A 25,334-nucleotide genomic window follows, 5' to 3' on the forward strand; every position below is an offset into this window, starting at 1 on the left:
AAACATTATTTTTGGGTCATTTACGCTCATTACGATGAAGAAATCATGACAAAACATTTACGCTCATTACGATGAAGAAGTCATGACAAAGCATATACGCTCATTACGATGAAGAAGTCATGACAAAACATGTACGATGAAATCATGACAAATCATTTACACTCATTACGATGAAGAAGTCATGACAAAACATGTACGAAGAAGTCATGACAAAACATTTACACTCATTACGATGAAATCATGACAAAACATGTACGATGAAGAAATCATGACAAAACATTTACGATGAAGAAGTCATGACAAAACATATACGATGAAGAAATCATGACAAAGCATATACACTCATTACGATGATGAAGTTTCGACAAAACATATACGATGAAGAAGTCTTGACAAAACATATACGCTCATTACGATGAAGAAGTTTCGACAAAGCATAAACGAAGAAGTTTCGACAAAGCATAAACGAAGAAATCATGACAAAACATAAACGATGAAATCATGACAAAACATGTACGATGAAGTTTCGACAAAACATGTACGATGAAATCATGACAAAACATGTACGATGAAGAAATCATGACAAAACATTTACGCTCATTACGATGAAGAAGTCTTGACAAAGCATATACGCTCATTACGATGAAATCATGACAAAGCATATACGCTTATTACGATGAAGAAATCATGAAAATTCAATGAGGGTAGAAATGAGGGTAGAAATGAGGTTAGATCTAACCATCTACCCTAAACATTATTTTTGGGTCATTTACGTTCATTACGATGAAGAAGTCATGACAAAACATTTACGATGAAGAAGTCATGACAAAACATATACGAAGAAGTCTTGACAAAACATATACGTTTAGTTTCGATGAAATCATGACAAAACATGTACGATGAAGAAGTCATGACAAAACATATACGCTCATTACGATGAAGAAATCATGACAAATCATTTACACTCATGTTTGACAAAGCATATACGCTCATTACGATGAAGAAATCATGACAAAACATTTACGTTCATGTTTGACAAAACATTTACGTTCATGTTTGACAAAACATTTACGTTCATGTTTGACAAAACATTTACACTCATTACGATGAAGAAATCATGACAAAACATTTACGTTCATGTTTGACAAATCATTTACGAAGAAATCATGAAAATTCATGAGGTGAGAAAAGAGGTGAGATCTCATCTCTTCACCTAAACATTATTTTTGGGTCATTTACACTCATTACGATTAAATCATGACAAAACATTTACGTTCATGTTTGACAAAACATTTACGTTCATGTTTGACAAAAACATATACGATTAAATCATGACAAAACATATACGAAGAAACCTTGACAAAATATATACGAAGAAATCATGACAAAACATATACGAAGAAATCATGACAAAACATTTACGTTCATGTTTGACAAAACATTTACGATGAAATCATGACAAAATATATACGATGAAATCATGACAAAATATATACGCTCATTACGATGAAGAAGTCTTGACAAAACATATACGATGAAATCATGACAAATCATTTATGTTATACAGTAATGTTAGTCATGAATGTTTGTCCTACGTGTTGGCGTTAGTGTTGAAAAATAATGTTTGTCCTACATGAAGCCGTACAAGCGTTTGAATTTGTTTATGCATAAGATTACTCTCTTGTTTTCTGTATCTATCATACAAACATAAGCAGCACCTGTTTTTGTAAAGTTTATATGAAGTTTTCGATAGTTAAGACCTGTATAATAATAGAATGCGTCCTCATTCTCAACATAGTAGTAGAACTCAAACGAATGCTTACCATAATCTGTTATTTCAACAGCTTCGTCAGATATTTCATCAACGAACTCATAAACTATATCGCCATACTTGCTTTTATTTCTATTGTTTTCAGATTTAGAACACCAACGAAGGTTTGAGATTCTGTTGTCCGTTCTATCATGATTTATATGGTCTATTTCTTTCAAATTGTTTGGATTTTCAATCCACTGTTCTGCAATAATTCTATGCTTTAAATGTATTTTGTTGTTTAAACTAAGCACAATATAACCATGATTATTTAAGCATTCACTCTTAATATGTTTGTTTTTCTTTCGACGAATAGTAAAAGGATATGTCGTACAAATCTCATAATCTTCATGATTTCTCAATGTTTCCCATTGAGTTTGTTCCCCACTAACGTTCTCATTGACGTCCTCAATATCTTCTTCCTCACTGAACTCGTCAATATTTTCACTAGCTCCTTCTGTAATGTTTTCATCGGCATTGTCATTGACTTCTTCTGTAATGTTAGATGTTGTTGTTTCGCTCATGTTCTTTCACTAATGTTAAAAGTTATGTTGTACGAATTTTGAACAGAATTTAGAGCAGTTATGAAACAATGAAGTACTTTTACGCTATTGAAAGGAACTATGAGAGTGAAGTACATGACAGCAATGACAAAAGGAACTAATATCAAACCTAATGAAATCGCTCACGAGGACATAGAGCTTAACAAGTACTTTGTGGAGTATCTTATAAGTGAAGAGTATGTAAGACCTTACTTCATGTTTGACAGCATGAATGAGGATGTTATTTCATGGTTAAAGAATATAAGCAATGTTTTCGGTAAGTACGTCATAGATGACAAAGGTCTTGTTGTATTTTATGAGACAGCAATACGAACACAGGAACTAATGGATATTATGCACTCAACAGCAAAGAAAGGATTTAGTACTATTGGCATGAATGAACATTGCAGGAATGACATATACAACCTATGCTCACGAAAGCCTTACACAAAAGCAATACAAATGATAGAACATAAGTGTCTAAGGTCAGTAAATGAAATCATTACTGTCAGTGGTTATGAAAGAACTGTTAGCAAAGATGAGTGGAAACAGCTATTCATATTAAGGAAGGACGTTGCTGAACTAGTTAAACCTGTTGCACAAACATTGTTTCAGATAAGACCAGCAATGACTAAGAACCCTTTGACCTTAGTCAATGAGACCATAGAGGTTGAAGATAATGACATGAAAGAACTAGGAATGAATGAGAGAAGTTGTGAAGGATGTTTGAGTCAAAACACATGGTTCTTCAGAGCTGTTAAGAAACTTAGTAAAGAACGACAGAAATATTTTATAGAGAAGTATTGTAAAGGATGTGTAAATGAATTGCTTGAAATAGAACTTAGAGACACTTTCACACTAAAGGACTTGAGAAGAAATAAGTACATGAGTGAGGACGGTATTGACATAGCTAGTGTTATAAATGACTTAAGAAGATGTGTTGTCGTTATTGACGGAGCACGTATGACATATCTAGTGAAAGATTATGATGGAATACGAGACACAACAACACTTGTGTCAGTAGATAGCAAGGAATTCAATAAGCTCATGAAGAGTATTTATGTAGGACGTATTGAGGAGAAGGATGTGAACGCACTGATGATTTATGAAGCGGGTCAGAACAAGAACTATCTTATGAAGTCAGGCATGAGATTCTTTGACGAAAGAGATGACATTTACAGCTATTTCAGAGGATATGAGTATGAGGTACTGAATGAAGTAGATGAGAACGTTATTGAAGGATATTTGAAACATGTTCACGATGTCATATGTAATGAGGATGAAGAGCTTTATGAGTATGTTTTGAACTGGTTCGCCTACATCGTTCAAAATCCTTGTGGAAAGACTGGAACAGTACTTTTGTTAATAGGAAAGCAAGGAACTGGTAAGAATGTACTTATTAATGTTCTATGCGAGCTCATTAGCAAGTACGCCAACAATAATATAACGGCAATAGAGAATGTGGTTGGTAGATTCAATGCTGCTATTGAGAACATGAAGCTCATCGTATGCAATGAACTAAGCTCATGCGATACGTCTAAGGTCATGAACCACGACGCACTAAAGTCAATAGTAACAGAGACTCAGTTGGACTTAAATCAGAAGTGTCAGCCAGTAAGAAAGATAGAGAATGTTTGTAATATCATCATGATATCTAACAACTTCAACTCAGTAAAGATTGACAAAGACGACAGAAGATTTGTTGTCATTGACGTAAGCAGCTGATACAAAGGAAATTACGAATATTTCTCAAATCTCATTGAAAGCTTTAATGAAGAGTTTTATTCAAACTTACTGACGTACTTCATGAAGAAAGATTTAAGTGAATTTGATGTAAGGAAGATACCATTCACCAGGGCTAAACAAGAACTCATCGAAATGAACAAAACACCTTACCAAATGTTTTACGAGGAGTTCTATGAAAAGTTTGTATCCGGATGGAATTGTACAGAGTGCTACAGAAGATATAAAGAATTTGCGAAGGAGAATGAATTCTTTGCATGTAGTTCAAATGTATTTGGCGGCAAGATGAGAGAATTTGTGAAGAGAAGTAGAAAGCGAGACGGTTCTGCAAGAAGTTATATTTACGAAGCAAGTATGATATTAGAAGGTCGTGGAAAGAAAGAAACAGTGAATTATGAGGAAGTGCTTGAAAAATTCATGGAGTACATGGGAAGCAATATAACATACAACAAAGACATATACAGTGAGTTTAAGTACTACTGTGAACAGCATGAGATTGAAGTAATGAGTAAAGGAGACTTTGAAACGCTTATGAAAGACAGTGAGGAGGTCATACATGAGAACAGTGTTGAAATAGTTCATGAAAGACAGTGAGGAGGTCATACATGAGAACAGTGTTGAAACGCTTATGAAAGACAGTAAGGAGGTCATACATGAGAACAGTGTTGAAACGCTTATGAAGACAGTGAGGAGGTCATACATGAGAACAGTGTTGAACGCTTATGAAAGACAGTGAGAGAGGTCATACATGAGAACAGTGTTGAAAACGCTTATGAAAGACAGTGAGGAGGTCGTTCATGAGAACAGTGTTGAAATAGTTCATGAAAGACAGTGAGGAGGTCATACATGAGAACAGTGTTGAAACGCTTATGAAAGACAGTGAGGAGGTCATACATGAGAACAGTGTTGAAACGCTTATGAAAGACAGTGAGGAGGTCGTTCATGAGAACAGTGTTGAAATAGTTCATGAAAGACAGTGAGGAGGTCATACATGAGAACAGTGTTGAAACGCTTATAAAGACAGTGAGGAGGTCATACATGAGAACAGTGTTGAAACGCTTATGAAAGACAGTAAGGAGGTCATACATGAGAACAGTGTTGAAACGCTTATGAAAGACAGTGAGGAGGTCATACATGAGAACAGTGTTGAAACGCTTATGAAAGACAGTGAGGAGGTCATACATGAGAACAGTGTTGAAACGCTTATGAAAGACAGTGAGGAGGTCATACATGAGAACAGTGTTGAAACGCTTATGAAAGACAGTGAGGAGGTCATACATGAGAACAGTGTTGAAACGCTTATGAAAGACAGTGAGGAGGTCGTTCATGAGAACAGTGTTGAAATAGTTCATGAAAGACAGTGAGGAGGTCATACATGAGAACAGTGTTGAAACGCTTATGAAAGACAGTGAGGAGGTCGTTCATGAGAACAGTGTTGAAACGCTTATGAAAGACAGTAAGGAGGTCATACATGAGAACAGTGTTGAAACGCTTATGAAAGACAGTGAGGAGGTCATACATGAGAACAGTGTTGAAACGCTTATGAAAGACAGTGAGGAGGTCATACATGAGAACAGTGTTGAAACGCTTATGAAAGACAGTGAGGAGGTCATACATGAGAACAGTGTTGAAACGCTTATGAAAGACAGTAAGGAGGTCATACATGAGAACAGTGTTGAAACGCTTATGAAAGACAGTGAGGAGGTCATACATGAGAACAGTGTTGAAACGCTTATGAAAGACAGTGAGGAGGTCGTTCATGAGAACAGTGTTGAAATAGTTCATGAAAGACAGTGAGGAGGTCATACATGAGAACAGTGTTGAAACGCTTATGAAAGACAGTGAGGAGGTCATACATGAGAACAGTGTTGAAACGCTTATGAAAGACAGTAAGGAGGTCATACATGAGAACAGTGTTGAAACGCGAAAGACAGTGAGGAGGTCATACATGAGAACAGTGTTGAAACGCTTATGAAAGACAGTGAGGAGGTCATACATGAGAACAGTGTTGAAACGCTTATGAAAGACAGTGAGGAGGTCATACATGAGAACAGTGTTGAAACGCTTATGAAAGACAGTAAGGAGGTCATACATGAGAACAGTGTTGAAACGCTTATGAAAGACAGTGAGGAGGTCATACATGAGAACAGTGTTGAAACGCTTATGAAAGACAGTGAGGAGGTCGTTCATGAGAACAGTGTTGAAATAGTTCATGAAAGACAGTGAGGAGGTCATACATGAGAACAGTGTTGAAACGCTTATGAAAGACAGTGAGGAGGTCATACATGAGAACAGTGTTGAAACGCTTATGAAAGACAGTGAGGAGGTCATACATGAGAACAGTGTTGAAACGCTTATGAAAGACAGTGAGGAGGTCATACATGAGAACAGTGTTGAAACGCTTATGAAAGACAGTGAGGAGGTCATACATGAGAACAGTGTTGAAACGCTTATGAAAGACAGTGAGGAGGTCATACATGAGAACAGTGTTGAAACGCTTATGAAAGACAGTAAGGAGGTCGTTCATGAGAACAGTGTTGAAATAGTTCATGAAAGACAGTGAGGAGGTCATACATGAGAACAGTGTTGAAACGCTTATGAAAGACAGTGAGGAGGTCGTTCATGAGAACAGTGTTGAAACGCTTATGAAAGACAGTAAGGAGGTCATACATGAGAACAGTGTTGAAACGCTTATGAAAGACAGTGAGGAGGTCATACATGAGAACAGTGTTGAAACGCTTATGAAAGACAGTGAGGAGGTCATACATGAGAACAGTGTTGAAACGCTTATGAAAGACAGTGAGGAGGTCATACATGAGAACAGTGATGAAACGCTTATGAAAGACAGTGAGGAGGTCGTTCATGAGAACAGTGTTGAAATAGTTCATGATGTCGTTCGTGAAGAAGCCATTGCAACAAAGAATGAGATAAAGGATTTCATAGAACTTAACAAGGAGGAGTTTAAAGAAGGCTATGAAGTGAAAAGATGTGAAGAAGATTTCTTGGCGTATTTGAAGAAAAAGAGACTAAAGCCAATGGCTCAAAATAAGTTTCAATCGATGTTTGAAAAGAAACGTTTGAGCTATGGTGGTGTAAGAAGCACATATTACTTTGTTAAGAAGTGAGGACATTTATTTTTGTCGTTAGTGTTGGAGTTTGTGTTTGTTGTTAGTGAGAGAATAAATTAAATCATGAACTTTGCCATGGTCTCTGTCCCTAGTAGTTTTCATTAAGTTCTGGAAATAATGAAAGTCATAAACTTTGCCATGGTCTCTGTCCCTAGTAGTTTTCATTATCTCACAGAGTTAATGAAAGTCATACTTTCTATCAGATGAAGCATGCAGATGAACATAACGAAAGTTAGTGAGTTTGCCACGAGTTATGAATAAAATATTGGCATATTAGATGAGATAGCTGATGAAACAGATGAAGATAAATTAAATCTTGGACTTTGCCACACTCTGTCCCTAGTTCCTCAAAAATCCTTGACAACGTTGCTTAGAAATTTTGGTTCAAAACCTCATCTGATTTTAATCTGTTATGCTACCTGTTAAGTTTCGCGAGATTATAAATGTCATGGAGTTATATAAAAAGGAGGACAGCTAGGGACACTGGAAGTACTTGTAAGGCTATCTGTTAAGATTGCATGAAATACTAAAAAGTCATGAAATCCATTATCGCTGTGCTAGCTTCACCTTAGAGTAAAATGACAAATAAAGTCACTGAAGCAATGAAACAAAAGTTTTTGGTAGAATACATTAAATCAGGAATTATTCCAGAAGGTTTTTACATTCATACTATGAAGGATGGTAGAGTTCAGTTTAGAAAGATAAAGCAACCATTAGATAAAGAAGGTATATTAAGGAAGATTAAACTTCATGAGGACAACATTGCTGAACTTAAGAAGAAGTTAGAAGAGTTGGAGAAAGGAAGAGAGTTATAAAGCAATGAATTCAACAGGGTGAAAAAACAGGTGAAAAAAGAGGTGAGATCTCACCACTTCACCTAAATTTATTTTTGTGCTATGTTTTCATACGTGTGAGGGTGGTGATATCATTTATTTTTTATTTTATTTTTTATTTTATTTTTATTTTATTTGGATGTAATGACGAAAACTATTGAGATAACAAACTACAACGGTCATGAGTTCAAGAATTTGTTCTTCGTTCCTCGTGAAAATACATTCTATCAGATACGAGGGAGAAAGGGTAAAGTTAGTTTGAGCGTTTATGAAGGAATGAAGAATGGAAAGTTTATACAAGCATACGATACAAACGGTAAGCGTGTTTCATTAGCTTTGTCAAAACTTACTAACATTTATTTTGACAGTGACTTTGACTCTGACGATTGGAGCGACAGCAGCGATACTGAAGAATATGAACTATTGTGTGAAGCACAGCAATGGGAAGAGTTGCAATACTTTTGTAAGTGAGAACGTTTATTTTTTACAGTAGTGAAGTCGTTTGTGAAAACGTTAGTGAGGTGAAGTGGTTGGCGGCTTTATAAATATTTAAGGTTAAGTTGGTGTTTGTGTTTGTGTTGTAAAATATACGTTAACAGTTTTGTAAAGTGTCAAATTCACAAGTCTCGTGTACGGAGGAACGCAGTGCCACCGTACGCAAGATTTGTATACTAACTTTTATGAAGGAATGAAGAATGGAAAGTTTATACAAGCATACGATACAAACGGTAAGCGTGTTTCATTAGCTTTGTCAAAACTTACTAACATTTATTTTGACAGTGACTTTGACTCTGACGATTGGAGCGACAGCAGCGATACTGAAGAATATGAACTATTGTGTGAAGCACAGCAATGGGAAGAGTTGCAATACTTTTGTAAGTGAGAACGTTTATTTTTTACAGTAGTGAAGTCGTTTGTGAAAACGTTAGTGAGGTGAAGTGGTTGGCGGCTTTATAAATATTTAAGGTTAAGTTGGTGTTTGTGTTTGTGTTGTAAAATATACGTTAACAGTTTTGTAAAGTGTCAAATTCACAAGTCTCGTGTACGGAGGAACGCAGTGCCACCGTACGCAAGATTTGTATACTAACTGATGCTAAGCTGTGTAGAATGTTCGATTAGAGCTGTTTTGATATGATTTTTCTCATCATAAGATTGGAGGAATCATAGCAAAACAACTCTAATGGGTTTACCATCATCTACTTGTATGTAGATGTTTGGGAAATTGTCTTGTTAATCGATTTTCGAGATGACTTTCAAATGCTATAATCAAATGACAAACAAGTCTAAGATTTCTCGACAATACATCAAATCATGATGTTTGTAAGTGCGATGAGATTAGAGTTTTTGAAGGAATGACAAGAGAAGTAGGGAAGCTCGGCATTCGCCGAGCAAATTAAAAATTAACGTATGGATTAAATTTTAAGAGGAATTCAATTTTAATTACGGGTTGTTCAAATATTGATTAATATAAATTTATTAATAAGAATAAACAATTTTTGTTTTTGAATTTATTCAATTTATAGCTTTACATATAGTTTCAAAATTGTACAACTATGATTATTTCAACAAAAAATATCTTACTTTTTCACTTCACTTTCACACTCACTTTTTCCGTAATTCAAATTTCAACATTATGTATTTTAATTCCTTATAGTATTTTTAACATAATTAATCAAATAATAATTGGAAGTTCTGAACTCACTTTTTCCGAAATTCAAAATCAAAAATAATATATCTATTTATTATACACTAATGCTATTTTCAACTAGAAGTGAGGTACGGTAATCTTACGGATTCCCGTAACTCAATTTTACGGGAAAAGTGCAGTAAACTACTCAATTTACGGAAAAAGTGTCGTAAACTATTGATGTGGCGGTAAAATCACGGTAATTCACGGAAAGCTATATGCGAAAATTTGAAATTATACAAAATCGAGCGAAACACTTTTAAATAGGTTGTTCTCGTATTTCAAATACTATTCCCAGACTGCCATAGGCTATATCAGATGCCCATTCTTTTTGATACTCAACATTAAACATAAAACTTAGCCGTTAAGGCTCTTCTGAAAATATTTTTTTTCCGAAAAATTTTCGAAAAAAATCAAAAAATTTAAAAATCCCCGAATCTGCAGGGATTTTAAAAAATTCTTTTTAGTAAAACTTAAGGATATTGTATCAGATATATTGGTATGGGCAAATTCAATTTTAATCCAATATTCATCGAGTAGGGATGCATTAAACACGCCATTTGACCGGGCGTACATTTTTTTTGTTCGCCCAAAAATTTCGCCATTTGAGAAATTCAAAAATTAAAAATAAAATTTTAATCTTGATTTTTTTATTTTCGTGATTTTTTTGAAACTTACATAAGCGATGAAATACTTTTTTTAAGTAATCGTTTATTATATATAAATATATCTTAATAAATTTAATTCCTTAAGGTAGAGCGTGTTCAAATTTAAAATCTCATACAATATTTTCTTAATGGCGTATTTTTCTGAGGTCGCCCAAATAAAGGCGAATTCAAAATTGAGAACTCCAAGGCGTATGGCGAGTATTCAAAATGTACGCCACTTACAAAATATTGAATGTGGATTATCAATTTTTTGGCGTGTTCAATTTCAAATTTTGATATTTATGTTTATTTTATTCAGTATAATGCTAAGAATTAAAATATAAAATTCATAGAATTTTTTCTTTGAAAATATTTTCCATTTTTATTAGACCACTCCTAGACTAGTCATCAGGTTATCCTCAGATCATCCTCAGACTACTCCTTATCAGATTACTCATCATCCTCAGACTACTCCTTAGACCCCTCCTCATCAGACTACTCCTCAGATCTTCCTCATAAGACTACTCTTCAGACTACTCCTTAGAGTCCTCCTCATCAGACTAGTCCTGAGACTAGTCCTCAGACTACTCCTGAAACTACTCCTCAGATTATCCGCAGACTCCTCCTCAGATTATCCTCAAACTACTCCTCAGTCTAATCCTCAGACTCCTCCTCAGATTATCCTCAGATTATCACTTTACATATATATATCGATAACTAAATAATTACTTATTATACTTTCTTTATTTTTTTTTAATTTTAAAATAATATTAATATATCTTTCTACGTTTAATGATGAAAAGAGAAAGAGGAGTAAAAAGAGGAAAGAGAAAAGAAAGAGAGAGAGAAAAAAAAGGACGGCGATAATTTTGTATTGTTTTGTTATTCGGCCGAATGGCGGCTACTTCGTACCCGCCATTCGGCCCCAAAAATGGCGTATTATTCTATTTTTAAACGGTCATGGCGTAAAACCGTCGCATCCCTATTCATCGAGATATTAAGTTAACGAAGCTTTCAAAATTGAGAGGGTAATCCTCCTCTCAAATAAACGTACATGCGGGTGCACCCTTACAAAATGTGAAAGAAAAATGTAAAAATTATTCTTTTTAAGTTCATTTAAACATTTTTTTGAAAAACAAAATAGTAATTAACCGGAAATAATAATCGAAAATATCAAATGTTAGTTATTTAAGGGAATACAGTTAACATTTACAAAATTTGAATGTTAATCTCTATTATTAATGCCATATTTAAGTACCAAGAAGTTCGGTATATTAGGAAAAACCGCTTCCAGAAGAAAATATAGACTTGAAATGGAAGTTTAGAAGGAAATTTTCGAAATACTTCTCTTTCATGGAAAAATCTTCCAATTTAGCAATAAGATGTATTGCATGATATTTCTCAAATAAAGAATGAAAGCAGCATAACACAAATCAAATAATTTTATTAATGAACCAAAAAATTAAACAATAGCATTTTTAGGATGTTATTTTTAATTAACACATGATGTATGATTGAAATAATGGCAGTTATTATATATTTCCTCTGTTAAATTAAAAATATAAAATTAAAAATGAAATTATGCAAAAGCAATTGAATCCCTATGATTAAACCAGGTATACATTATATTTTTATTCACTTATATACAAAAATCTTAATAGTAAAAAAAAAGATTGACATTAAAGTAAAATTTTTACTGCATGTATAATATCTACTTATTAGATAGTGCAATTTAAAATGAATGGTAGGAGTTTAAATGATAAATCAAAGATTTTCGTGAACGTTTATATTATTAATAACAGTAATTGATAATTTCAGTATAATTTTGATAAAGTACCTTCTGAGGATATATTGAGCGAACAGTAATTATTTGGATTTTTATGAAATTTTATTTTTGAATAATATAAATATGAAACAAAATGTTATAAAAATCTATGTTCCCAACAAGCAAGCATTGCTTTTGATAGGTGCAACTTCTGTTTAGTAATTTGCGATAAATTCATATTGTTGAAATTTAATTATTATTGACACGACTGCTTTACGTATGATAATTCTATTCCATTTTAGGCACATGTGAATGTTTCATATGAAAGGTATTGTTGTAGTTTAAACTTTACTGCAATATTCCCATCATCATCAAAAACTGTACGTTAGCTCTCGTGTTGCCCAAGGTATTCAATTCTATCCCCGTGTTGCCCAAAAGTACTCAATATTTGAGAGAAATTGAATAGTTTACAACCGTGTTACACCCGTGTTGCTGCAAAAAAATAAAACTCAAATCCACAAACATGTTAGATTTCTCGGCCTGAAAATTGAAGGGAAAAGATCTTTCATCAATTTGTATATTAGTCCTCTATTTATTTAAATCAATGAATAAAGAATCATTAGTAGTAGGATAGGACGGGGTGTGTGACTTTTTTTGTTACGTCTATATATAGATGAAGGTATATTTTAATGCATCTTCTATACATAGATGATATAAAAATTTTTTCTTACGTTTTTTAAAAGTCATGAATTTGTAAGAAAGTGCGACATTATTAAATAAATTAGTAATAAATATTATATACTAAACACATTTTAAAATAATTTATTTTTTTATCTTTTATAAAAGAAGCTATATATAGATGATGTCAGATATTCCGCGATTAATTAAACATTGTTTAAATCCTGAATGGAATCAATGGAGTCATAATCAAAGACCTCATAAACGAGAAGAAGAAATTGAAAATAATGAAATGGAAATCATTGATGACATTAAAGAGGATGGAATTCCTAAATTTTGTAGAAAAACCTTTAGAACTAAGTTAGGAGCATATAAACGTAGAGTATTAAATCCTGAATACATAAAACATTTATTTAAAAAGGAAGACTGTGAATTATTAAACGCTAATGAATATGAAAATGCTAAATCAAAACTGAGATATAAATATATTGGAAGTGATGAAAGGTGTAAAGATAAAGATAAAGTTTATTCAGTTTCATATAATAACTGGCACACATTAGGGATAAGAAAACATTTAGGAGATTATGGTAAAAGTTCCGAATTCTTTAAATCTAGTATGTACGAGAGAGTAAAAGAAATCAGATATAATTATTTTCATGAATGAAAAATAAACTTTAAAAATTCATGTCTCACGAAAAATTAAACGCAAGACTATCAAAAGATAGAGTTGAAAGAGTAATGGTAATGATGAAGAAGAATTATATAAAGTGGAACCATTCACGAAAGATTCATTTTATTCAGCATTAACTCAAGAAACTATATCAGATAGTGATTATCAAATATATCTCAATGATGCTAAAAATTTTAAGAATAGATTAGAATATTTTATTCATTATTGCAATAAAGATGTTGAAATTATGATTGACCCAATTGATAAAATTATTGAAGAAACATTTGTTTATAAAATTGACATGCTTCATAATCTTTCTTTATCATCGAATGCTTCAATGATTCGTTACGCTTTAGCATATAAAGACTTTAATCCTAATGAAAAATATCCTGAGGAAGAGATAGAATCAAGTTTTGAATTAACGAAAAAGTATTGGAAATATAAAATTGAATCATATAAGAAACAAGATGAAAAAGCAGAAAGGGATACTAAAAATAATGTTTCAATGGATGATTTTCAATACTATCACGATTTAATCCTTTCATCTAAATGCAAAATGTGTGGTAAAGCGTTTACATATGCAAATAAACCAACATTGGATAGAATCGATAATGAAAAACCACATACTAAAGAAAATTGTCAGTTAATGTGTTGTTATTGCAATGTCGTAAAATCAAATAAAGATGAAGATGTTCAACGTTTAAGAATCAATTTAAGAAATTATGCATTAAAAAATAATTTACCAATGACTTTAGATTCAGTTGAAGCTTATCACATTCTCCGTAATGGAATTACTGGTGGTTTATCAAATGTTCAACATAGAGTAAATCTTAAAGGAATCACGCACATTAATAAACTTTCATATAGTCCAGAAACTAAAACTGTATCAAATGAGGACACCACCAACATCATGACTCATTTCGTTGGAGTTGACTTTAATTCATTATATCCTTCATCATTTTCATCTAATCCTCATGATTTCATTCAATATACTGACCATAAAATGTATATGCCGGGAAGATTGAATGGTGTTATTATTTGTGATACAGCAACAAAGAAAGCAAAAGCACTGGGAATAATTAAGAAGAAAAATACTTTATTCGTGGCTGAAGTAAAGGGTCACATTGATGAAAAATACATTAATGATTACATAAACTTTTTACCGATAATAAGAAACTTAGATATTATCACAGATGAAAAAACAATTGGCAGTTTTATGTATAATTACATGAAATCAAACAATCTACCGGTTGACCAGAAACAGAGAAAATTAACTCAATTAGCATCAACACACAACCAATATCAACCATTTTCTTCTTATTATCTATGGTATCTAATAGACAGATTTCATTTTATCATCGATGATATTCAATCAATTTTAACATTTACTAAAAACACTTGCTTTAATGAATTTGCGAACAAATTTATGAACGAAAGACAAAAGGCTGAATTAGAAGGAAATAAAGGAAAAAGTTTATTTTGCAAGATTTCACTTAATGGATCATATGGTTACGATGCAATGAATACACAAAATTACGCAAAGACTAAAATAATGAATGCACAGAAGTCACGCGTTGCATGTATGTCAAATAAGTTTAAAAACATAAGAGAAATAGGTGAAGATACATATCAAGTGATGCTTAAAGATAGATTTTATAGATGTGATACATGTTTACAAGAGGCATTCTTCACTTTAGATAATGCTAAATACTGGTATTTGGTTTTCATTTATGATTTTATGTATAAATGCATGGATGTTAATCGTTTTCATTTCATTGAAGGTGATACTGATTCATCTTATTGGGCAATCGCTGGCGATCCAAGTCTTCCTAACACTCAAGTATTTCAAGCAATTGTTACCGATAAACAATTTTATGATAAAAACATTTTCAAATTCGCACCATTTGATTTCTTCTGTTTTGATGAGAAATTTAAACCTAAATTAAAGAATAAAGCTGAAGAAAAAGCACATGAGAAGAAGTTATTGGGTTTAGCAATTGAGAAACAAGGCGATAACATGGTGGCGTTATGTCCTAAATGTTATACATCATTCAACGGTTCAATTGATGGAAGTGATTTTAAAAAGATTGCACAAAAAATGAAGGGTGTTAGTTTAAGACAAAATAAGCAATTAACACCTAAAAAATATTTGGATATAATAAATGATAAAGTGATATTTGATGGTCAAAATATTAATTTACAACTTAAAAACGGGTCAATGACTCGCTTAACAATCGGTAAGACTGCATTAACAGGAGCACACACTAAGGCTGTATGTTGTGAAAATGGATGTTGTATGCCATTTATTTAATACAATTTAAAATTTTATTCTTAATGAAATGCCACAGAAGAGACAAAAGGAACCGTTAATGATGGTTTTGATACTATGATTCAAAGAGGTGGGCACCCTTAAAACACTTATTTTATTTTTATATAAATGAACAGCGTAGATTTAAAAATTTTAATTGCTGATTTAGTATTTAATCAAAAATTTCTTAATTATTATGATTTAAAAGCATATCTCCAAAAATATGATAACAATATAACAGGTGATGATATGGAATATTATTATCCATATTATAAAAATGAAATTTTGAAATATCATGATAAAATAATTTCTGAAATTAAAGACAAAATTAAAAATAATGAATATTCAAAGGGAAAAACTAAATCACAACTTAAACAGTTGAAAGATTTCAAAAATAAAGTATTAACAGAAGAAGATATTGATGAATTATATAAATTATATAATCCTGAGCCGCAAAAGCCAAAGGAACAAAAACAAAAGATGCAAAACGCCCTAACCCTTCAGACCATAAATGATGCACAAGCTTTAATTTATGATTCATTAGTTAAACCATATTCAGCCCGACTTTTAAATGAAGATCAACTTTTGGAATTCATCCTTCAACATAAACTCGAAGCGGGAAAGTATATCAAACCTTTATATACAGCATATTTAAAACAAATGAATAGAATACATCCAGAATTAATGAAGGAAGGAATGAAATCCAAAATCAAAGCAGATAAAATTAAACCACTTGCAACACCAAAACCTCCAACGACAGTACCGCCTCCTCCTTCAGTTAATCCTTCATCATTCACTTTATTATATCCATTTCAAACATTAAAGAAACAAAAAGATTTTAAAAAGGGTTTCAAGATATTAAATAAACCAACTGACCCGAAAATTCAACCGTTAAAGGAAAAATTTAGTCGCCCTTCATTTGCTCCATATCCATATTCATACGAAATCGATCATTTAGAATATTCAAAAGGAAACGTTACTTATTTATTTGCCATTAACATTAACACTAGATATTTATATTGCATTCCAGTGAAAGGGAAAACAGAACAGGAAACAAGAAGAGCTATACAATACTTACTAGATCATGAAAGAGTAGATAATATCAGGGGTGATGGTGATAAAGGATTTCAGGCAACTATGACTCATTATTTCCCACAAATTAATTTTTTCTTTTCATCTTCTCCATATACGTTTCATAATAAAATAGTTGATGCGGTAATGAGAACTCTTAGAGATGCGTTAGGGGTTAACGGTCAGATATACTGGGATGGAAATCATGACTCCATCATACAACAGTTAGTATATTATTATAATAATACATGGCATAGAACTATAAACATGAAACCAGTGGAAATGAAAAATGATATTTCAAAAGAATGGGAATATATTAGAAAGCAAATGGAAAGGTTGAATGATGTTAAACGTGAACAAATTAATTCGGGGCTCATGAATTTTAAACAAGGGGATAAAGTTTTGATTCATCTCGATTATGGAAAAACTGATAAATCAATGACAAAAAGAAGACGAAGATTTGACACAATAGCTGAATTTGTTAGATATATTAACGGCAATGCATTAGTTGAAGTTGACAATAAATTAATAGAAATTCCGATTTATTTTATTACTCCATTATATTTAAATAATATTTAATTTTTTTATTTCGTAAGAAATGAGTGACAATGAAGCATCCAAGAGTCCAGACGATGAATATAAAAAGAAACTAAACAGAATTAAATCAAAAATATGCTATTACAAAAAGAAGCCGCAATGCGGTGGGGCTGATGCCCATAAAACTAATGGAACTGAAAACGATGAAGAGAGGAAAGAAATAATCGAAAAATTAGAAACTTATCGTTCAATCATTAAACTGAGTGAAGCAAAAATAAAAGAATTTAATAGAATAAATAAATTGATTGGAAGAGATGAATTTAATAAAGATGAATTTTTAAACTCAATCCAAATTTAATTTTTATTCCTCTTCGACAACATCTCTCTTTCCATCATTACTGCATAACCGCATTTTCTCAGTTTTAGTGGTTTGTTATTTTTAGCAAGTTCTCGCATCATTTTTATCATTTCCTCCCTTGTTATGATTCGTGGTAAATTTTGAGCTTGTGGGGTATTCATTTATATAAAAATAAAAATTTGTCATTAACGACCAAAAATAATGTTTATGTTAATGTTTTCAGGTTATTCAATAATTAATTATTTTTGAAGAACTGAAGGTGTCACCAGGTCACCATGTGCTACCAGGTCATTTAACTTCTCTGAAAAAGTGTGACAACATGACATTTTGACAACAACACAGGAGGAAGGCAGTTATGAATTATTTTTGAAGAACTGAAGGTGTCACCAGGTCATTTAACTTCTCTGAAAAAGTGTGACAACATGACATTTTGACAACAACACAGGAGGAAGGCAGTTATGAATTATTTTTGAAGAACTGAAGGTGTCACCAGGTCACCATGTGCTACCAGGTCATTTAACTTCTCTGAAAAAGTGTGACAACATGACATTTTGACAACAACACAGGAGGAAGGCAGTTATGAATTATTTTTGAAGAACTGAAGGTGTCACCAGTCACCATGTGCTACCAGTCATTTAACTTCTCTGAAAAAGTGTGACAACATGACATTTTGACAACAACACAGGAGGAAGGCAGTTATGAATTATTTTTGAAGAACTGAAGGTGTCACCAGGTCATTTAACTTCTCTGAAAAAGTGTGACAACATGACATTTTGACAACAACACGGGTTATTCAATAATTAATTATTTTTGAAGAACTGAAGGTGTCACCAGGTCACCATGTGTCACCAGGTCATTTAACTTCTCTGAAAAAATGAGACAACATGACATTTTGACAACAGGTACAAGAGAATGCAAAAATAAATTCCAATCATACTTTATACTGCCTCATTTACAGGTATTTCATCGTCAGTAAATGATTCCTCATTATCGTTTGGTTCAACCTGTTTATATAATCCTTTCATTTCTTCTTTCAAAACATAACACCATGTTTGTTTACCATCTATTCTTATCTGTTTCCTATCACATTTATCCTTAATACTCATTTGAAAGTTTTTGTCTTTCATGTCTGATGGTTTGCAGAATAGAGCATTTTCACACGTCATACCTGCACACAATTCATCATAATGTGTATTTATCCATACATCTAAAGGATTTGTTGATAATTCAATTAAATCTTGTTTGGCTTCAGTCATCGGTATGATTCGTACATTAAATGATGAAAGGTCGTAATTGATAAAATACGTTAGTAAATTATCATAAAATTCCTTTGTGCATGAATCCATCAAATTCTTGAAGTAATCAAATTGACCCTTGAATTTACCATTAACTCTTAAAACTACGTATCTTCTGTCTCCAACTTCAATTTTGACAGGGTAGACGTTGTTAGTTACGAAAATGAAGTTTGCAACGTTCTGAGCAGTTCTTCTGGGTTGATTCTTTTCATTAATTCTAATCTCATTATCCGTAATAATTGATTTCAAAGCGTTGAGTTTGCGAGTCTGTCTTCACCTACATTCTTGAGTTCATTAAGTACAAGAAACATTTTATTTTCAACTACTGAGTTGAAATTACCCGTTAGATCACTTATTTCAGTAATGTTTTTACATGAATAACCAGCGAGAAGTTCAGAAATAATGTCTGTAAATCTGTTTTTACCTGTTCCCTGAAGTCCTTTCAAAATAATTGCTGTTTCATTCTTGATTCCAGGATGTTGAATCATTGATGCAATCCAGCCGAGAAGGTATTTATACACTTCATCGTTATTATCACAAATGGCTTCTTTAATGAAATTCATAAACATCTCAATTTTGAGTAATCAAGCTTTTCGAGAATGTTGTATTTATAAACCTTGAAACGTTGAGAAAACATCTGGGGAATCAGATTTAAAGCAAACACCTTAACGGTTAATGAGGATAATTGATTTAGTAGTACGTCCCATGCTGTTATGGTTTTACCTTCTTCTTTAAATAATTTAATCATTTTGAGTGACTCTTTCATGTTTGATTGAAGAACGAATGATATTTGATTCATTTTGTCGTGGATATTATAATCTTTCTGAATGAAATATTTATTTCCACAATCTACAAAACGGATTACACGTGATAAATCCTCAATTACTTCAGAACTGTTTTTATACTGATGATTTTCAGCCTTGCGTCTAATATCTGTTATCAAAAACGAGTCATCAAGTTTTATATCAAATGTTATTTTTGGCTTACGTAATAAAGGCAAAACATATTCATCATAATATTCCTTTTGATATAGTTTTAGAATCTTCACCAAAACAAATGGAGAAGTCATTAAATGTGCATATCTACTACGTGCTTTTTCAAAATTACTTTTTGCATTTTCTGTTAAATTGCAGAAGTTATAAACGTTATCGTATGCTTCATTAATTAAATGATAGGTAACGAATTAATTGCTTGAAACAGTGTGAATAATGTAACTTCTTTTTCTAAATTCATGTTTCCACCGTCATTATGTACTTCAAAATCACTGATGCCATCAACTATGCTCTGGGCAAGTTTATCGTCAATGTTTACATCTTTGTTTTCATTAATTATACTCTTTATTTCTTCGTTCTTCTGTTCAACTCTTACCTTAATATTCAAATCATTTAATATATCATTCACTGTTCTAGTTAATGTTGAGTCATAACTTCCGCGAATGAATGAGTATGTATTGATTGGTTCTGATGCATTCTTGCGAACTCTTGAATCAGCCATAACCACTAAAGAACGTTTTGAATCATCCATAGAAGTCATTATGTCAATATCATAATCATTGCAGGAATAACATTTAATCATTCTGTTCGAGGTTGAATAGAAGAAATTAGTGTTGCAATAAATGTGAAGACCTCCTGATGCGGTTTTAACGATAACATCTTTATCCGAAAGTTTTGATAAAATGTCTTTTCTAACTGTTTCTTTAAGTTCATCATTGTACGATTTATTGATATCAACATCTATAATCGTTAAATTTGAAATTTTATTTACTAATAAAGCCATACCAGTTTTCCTTCCTCTTCCTCCATCGTGTTTGAGGTAGTTATGTAAATCAATCTTGTTTTCACCAATTCTTTCGTTGAGGGTTTTAGTTTCTGCCGTAACTAATTCCTCAGCTAATGAATCAATAACTTTTTCATCAGAAATGATAAAGTTGCTGTTGTTGTTTGTTGCTGTCATTTATATAGGAATAAAAAAATAAAAATAATTTTAAAACTAACTTTATTTTTGGACTGCATCAAATTTTCGTAAATGTTGTCAAAATGTCATGTTGTCACATTTTTTCAGAGAAGTTAAATGACCTGGTAGCACATGGTAACATGGTAGCACCTTCAGTTCTTCAAAAATAATTCATAACTGCCTTCCTCCTGTGTTGTTGTCAAAATGTCATGTTGTCACACTTTTTCAGAGAAGTTAAATGACCTGGTAGCACATGGTGACCTGGTGACACCTTCAGTTCTTCAAAAATAATTAATTATTGAATAACCTGAAAACATTAACATAAACATTAACGTAAACATTAACGTAAACATTATTTCTGCAGTTCATCCATTACTTCATTACCTAATTAATTACAAACATAAAATATATTTAGTTCATTCGGTAAGCCCAGACCTTTGGGTCAAGTGTGTTTATTGAACTCTATACCATGCGAATACAGTCACAAATGGTGGCATGTAATCTTTACTTTGTCCCGTTGTTTGTGTATATCCTGAAACGAAATGTGTATGGTTTCCTTCTCCCTGAGTGTCATCCCAGTAACAATTTATAGCAAACTTAACGTCGTCTTTAACATCATATCCTTGACCTTTTGTCATTCCTGACCAATCCCAATATCTATGCTTATGCCAACCCGCTTGAGATGTACTTAAATCTATGTAGTGACTGTGTGCAGGTAAATTTTCACCTGAAATCGTTTTACTTCCTCCTGTTTCCTTTGAAGAGTTTGCACAATACAAAACCTGTCAACTATTTGTTCCCATGCACCAACACCAAACATTACTTGAGGACCTCTTGCATCCATAGATGTATAAATAGAACCTACTGGGTTTATTAAATCAAACATATGAGATATTATAGGATTGTCTCTTTTGAACTTAAGATATAGTGTAACTATTTCAGGTTTCTTCTGGTTTGTGTCAGAATATTTTTTATAATATAATCTTATGTTTTCAGGGTAGGTAAAATCTTGACTATAATATTTATTTCTGTCATCTGTATAATAATATACTATTCTCGTTTTTTCTATTGCATTATATCTTTTATATCTATAATAATCTAAATATAATGTTAGCTTTTGTTCATCTACATGTGGTGTTCTGTCGTCATCTCCATAGTCATAATAATATGGTGCTGGAGCTGGGTCAGCCAACGTCATACCTGCCATTTCATAAACTCTTAAATATTTCTTTTGTTCGTCTCCATATAAGTTTAAGTAGCAGTTGTTGTCTAATGGAACTTTAACTTGTGTACCATTATTCTTTATATCGCCTACATACATTTCATTGTTATTTTTCGGAATGAGTTTATACCGTATACCATTTTTTAAGGAGTGTACAAACTCCCATCTAAAATATTTATTTTCTTCATTGACAGAAACATCCCCAACAATAGTTTCAATATTTTTTGTTGTTCCTATCAAACTTTGGTATATTTCATCCACATATTCCTTATCTGCCTTCTTATTTAACTCATCGTTAACATAAGTTTTATCTGCCTTCTTATTTAACTCACTATCCACATATTCCTTATCTGCCTTCTTATTTAACTCATCGTTAACATAAGTTTTATCTGCTTTAAGGTCTAAACATCCTGAAACCCATTCTGTATCAGCTTTAACTTTAAAAGTCTCCAATGTCCATTCATGATACCATTCAACCTTTTCTTTAATTTCATTATCTTTTTCATCCACATAAACCAAATTTGCCTTCTTCTCTAACTCACTATCCACATATTCCTTATCTGCCTTCTTATTTAACTCATCGTTAACATAAGTTTTATCTGCCTTCTTATTTAACTCACTATCCACATATTCCTTATCTGCCTTCTTATTTAACTCATCGTTAACATAAGTTTTATCTGCCTTCTTATTTAACTCACTATCCACATATTCCTTATCCGCCTTCTTCATTATGTCATTTAGGAAACCTTCTATGAATTCCTCATTTAAATTAAATCTTCCAATCTTCAAAACTTTAGGAAATGCATTTAATGCGTAATATCTCTGTTCTTCTGGTGGAATTGATGTTATATCATCCGTTATACCTTTAATTTTAGAATTCATATAAATAAAATTTCTTTTATATTTGATATCACTGCACCACCTTTGCAAACGAATTCGAAATGTTCATTTTTCAATACTATCTCCAAATCTCCATATTTCAACCTTTGCGTTTGTTCTGCCGTCTTTGAATTATATGCATATATGGCGTATGTAATGGTCTGAAGGACCTGGGTGTTTTGCACCTTAAGTTGCTGTGGTTGCTGTTGTTTAATCATTTATTACGATTTAAAAATAAATATTTAATCCGTTATCTCATCAGCTATTTTCTCTATTTGAAATTGCCATAATATTTCATTCATGAATTCTAAATCACAATCAAATAGGTCAGTTATTCTAAATTTAATATTTGATAAATCTTTTGAATGAAGAATAAATGAATTCCAGATAATTGAAACGGATATGATAAAGAAATGTGTTTAAGTTGATGGATAAAATGTTTTGTATTGATGGGTAAGAGTTAGGGTCTAATGTTTGATGTGAAAATCTCATTGGGGTATTAACTTTATCACATTTGATTAAAATGAAATTGGAACCAGTGTCAGAATACAAAACATCCCCAACATCTTTTTCAAAATTTAATATCCCCAACAATGAACGAAGATGAGGAGTACAAAATTTAATTTTCAGCGGAAATTTAATAAGGTTATTTATTTCATCAAGTTCAAAAAGTTTATCAGGTTTTGATTTAAAATTTTCTTCATACCATACGATAAATGATTCATTTAAATAACTTAAAATCATGTTAATATCCCATTTCGTTATCACATTATTTATATACATATCATACGTTTTTTTCATGGTCATCTTTAATAAATGATATATAATCTGAAGGGTCTAAAAGAATGGGATTAAATTTACCACTCACAGAAACGAGAGTAACATTATAAATTCCGCTAACTGTTAAATTTAATTCACAGCTATTATTCGAAATAATATTGATAATTGACATTTTTATTACGATTAAAAATATGGTAAAGCGTTATTTTCCAGTGATAAATAAAACTAAAATAAGATTACCTCAAGAATTCATAAATTCAACGAATAAGAAATTCATTCATGTTATAAATTTTAGTGTTTTCAGAAAATATGAGTCAATGTCATATTCATCAACAGGTTATATTTCACTTCATTCAAATTTAGTTCAATCAAACCCATATAATGACCATTTCATAAGATTTTCAGATGGTATTAAAAATGTAATTGATAGATTAAAATATGAACAGATTGACAATATCGAATTTTTGGAATTTTGGTTTAAATATCCCGATGGAAAAAAGATTGAAGTTAAAGATAAAGCTGATACTATAACAAAAACAATTACAATGACCGATCCAGATAGTGGGGAACAAAAAGAAATAAAACAAACGATAGAAACTGGTGAAAGGTCAATTATTATTGATTATGATTCAAAGGATTATTATTCGATAATGTTAATGCTTGAATATTAAATGGCCTTAACAAAGAATTTTTCAAGTGATATTTTATATTCATCAACTATTTTATTATAAATGTCATTATATGTTAAATGAAGTTCAGTTGTTGTTCCGTTCTTTGATATCTTAATTGTGCTAATATCCTTTATAGGATTTATTTTTGCAACTGTTCCGCAGCATGAAACCTCATCATCTATGAAAAATTGAATCTTAAACGTCTGAATCTTGAACATCACAAAGAATGGCGATAATGTGAATTAATGATTCATAAGGTAAAATAATTAAACCGGATTGGTCAATTAAATTTATTATTGAATCATAATTATTAATTATTATATCACGGTAAATTTTCATTAATTCTGAATTAATGTCTATTTTATATGGGTTCTCAATGTTTGTTATGAAGAGAGGGTGGGGGGTATGATGGATAAGTGGGAATTTCAACAGGTTCTTTACCAGGTTCAGATAAAATGATTGGGTCTCCATTCTCATGGTTTTCTTCATTCTCCTCATTCTTCGGTAAGTCACGAGTTAATAAATTTGGTTGAGTTGCTGACCTTGTTAATTCAGGGCTAACATTAACTTTAACATTTTGAATAATTCGTGATTTATCATCATTTACGTTATAACCAACCGTAATCTCTGCTTTTGCGTTAGTGTTCTTTTGACTAGTGAAACGTCTTCTCATTTATAATCGAATAAAAAAAATATATTTAAACTTTTATTTTGCTGGAACTTTTGAATCTATTATTCCCTGTATTTGTTCATGAAG

At 31.8% G+C, this 25,334-nt stretch overlaps 10 protein-coding genes and 3 pseudogenes across 13 annotated transcripts, besides 3 other annotated features; 6 read left to right on the forward strand and 7 right to left on the reverse strand.

The window, feature by feature from the left end:
• Positions 1–4,476: part of a mobile genetic element that runs on past the window's edge.
• TVAGG3_0424150 (His-Me finger endonucleases family) lies at positions 1,630–2,334 on the reverse strand (the record flags this gene model as incomplete). The annotated part of the gene is made up of 1 exon (XM_051233522.1): positions 1,630–2,334. One exon carries the CDS (start codon positions 2,332–2,334, stop codon positions 1,630–1,632), a length of 705 nt encoding a protein of 234 aa, XP_051103252.1.
• Positions 3,238–4,077, forward strand: TVAGG3_0424160 (uncharacterized protein; the record flags this gene model as incomplete). Its single annotated transcript, XM_051233523.1, has 1 exon — positions 3,238–4,077. The coding sequence occupies one exon, from the start codon at positions 3,238–3,240 to the stop codon at positions 4,075–4,077; it is 840 nt and encodes a 279-aa protein (XP_051103253.1).
• A 389-nt stretch (positions 4,477–4,865) lies between the features above and the next one.
• Positions 4,866–5,447, reverse strand: TVAGG3_0424170 (uncharacterized protein; the record flags this gene model as incomplete). Its single annotated transcript, XM_051233524.1, has 1 exon — positions 4,866–5,447. One exon carries the CDS (start codon positions 5,445–5,447, stop codon positions 4,866–4,868), a length of 582 nt encoding a protein of 193 aa, XP_051103254.1.
• A 103-nt stretch (positions 5,448–5,550) lies between these two features.
• TVAGG3_0424180 (uncharacterized protein) lies at positions 5,551–5,880 on the reverse strand (the record flags this gene model as incomplete). Its single annotated transcript, XM_051233525.1, has 1 exon — positions 5,551–5,880. A coding segment is annotated over one exon (330 nt), but the record flags the coding sequence as incomplete, so codon positions are not given.
• Positions 5,881–6,256: 376 nt separating this feature from the next.
• On the reverse strand, positions 6,257–6,574 carry TVAGG3_0424190 (uncharacterized protein; the record flags this gene model as incomplete). Its single annotated transcript, XM_051233526.1, has 1 exon — positions 6,257–6,574. The coding sequence occupies one exon, from the start codon at positions 6,572–6,574 to the stop codon at positions 6,257–6,259; it is 318 nt and encodes a 105-aa protein (XP_051103256.1).
• Positions 6,575–6,644: 70 nt separating this feature from the next.
• TVAGG3_0424200 (phage fiber proteins family) lies at positions 6,645–7,220 on the forward strand (the record flags this gene model as incomplete). The annotated part of the gene is made up of 1 exon (XM_051233527.1): positions 6,645–7,220. One exon carries the CDS (start codon positions 6,645–6,647, stop codon positions 7,218–7,220), a length of 576 nt encoding a protein of 191 aa, XP_051103257.1.
• Positions 7,221–8,200: 980 nt separating this feature from the next.
• Positions 8,201–8,527, forward strand: TVAGG3_0424210 (uncharacterized protein; the record flags this gene model as incomplete). Its single annotated transcript, XM_001293869.1, has 1 exon — positions 8,201–8,527. One exon carries the CDS (start codon positions 8,201–8,203, stop codon positions 8,525–8,527), a length of 327 nt encoding a protein of 108 aa, XP_001293870.1.
• Positions 8,528–9,402: 875 nt separating this feature from the next.
• Positions 9,403–9,476: a mobile genetic element.
• A 4,274-nt stretch (positions 9,477–13,750) lies between these two features.
• On the forward strand, positions 13,751–14,357 carry TVAGG3_0424230 (DNA/RNA polymerase superfamily; the record flags this gene model as incomplete). The annotated part of the gene is made up of 1 exon (XM_051233528.1): positions 13,751–14,357. A coding segment is annotated over one exon (607 nt), but the record flags the coding sequence as incomplete, so codon positions are not given.
• A 374-nt stretch (positions 14,358–14,731) lies between these two features.
• TVAGG3_0424240 (DNA/RNA polymerases family) lies at positions 14,732–15,814 on the forward strand (the record flags this gene model as incomplete). The annotated part of the gene is made up of 1 exon (XM_051233529.1): positions 14,732–15,814. One exon carries the CDS (start codon positions 14,732–14,734, stop codon positions 15,812–15,814), a length of 1,083 nt encoding a protein of 360 aa, XP_051103259.1.
• A 909-nt stretch (positions 15,815–16,723) lies between these two features.
• Positions 16,724–25,334: part of a mobile genetic element that runs on past the window's edge.
• On the forward strand, positions 17,481–17,777 carry TVAGG3_0424260 (uncharacterized protein; the record flags this gene model as incomplete). Its single annotated transcript, XM_051233530.1, has 1 exon — positions 17,481–17,777. The coding sequence occupies one exon, from the start codon at positions 17,481–17,483 to the stop codon at positions 17,775–17,777; it is 297 nt and encodes a 98-aa protein (XP_051103260.1).
• On the reverse strand, positions 18,716–19,641 carry TVAGG3_0424270 (annotated as a pseudogene). The gene has a single exon. A coding segment is annotated over exon 1 (926 nt).
• On the reverse strand, positions 20,038–20,605 carry TVAGG3_0424280 (annotated as a pseudogene). Its single transcript has one exon. A coding segment is annotated over exon 1 (568 nt).
• TVAGG3_0424290 lies at positions 21,478–23,344 on the reverse strand (annotated as a pseudogene). Its single transcript has one exon. A coding segment is annotated over exon 1 (1,867 nt).

This window comes from Trichomonas vaginalis, chromosome V (genome assembly GCF_026262505.1).
Source record: "Trichomonas vaginalis G3 chromosome V, whole genome shotgun sequence".
Classification (NCBI taxonomy): Eukaryota; Parabasalia; order Trichomonadida; family Trichomonadidae; genus Trichomonas; species Trichomonas vaginalis.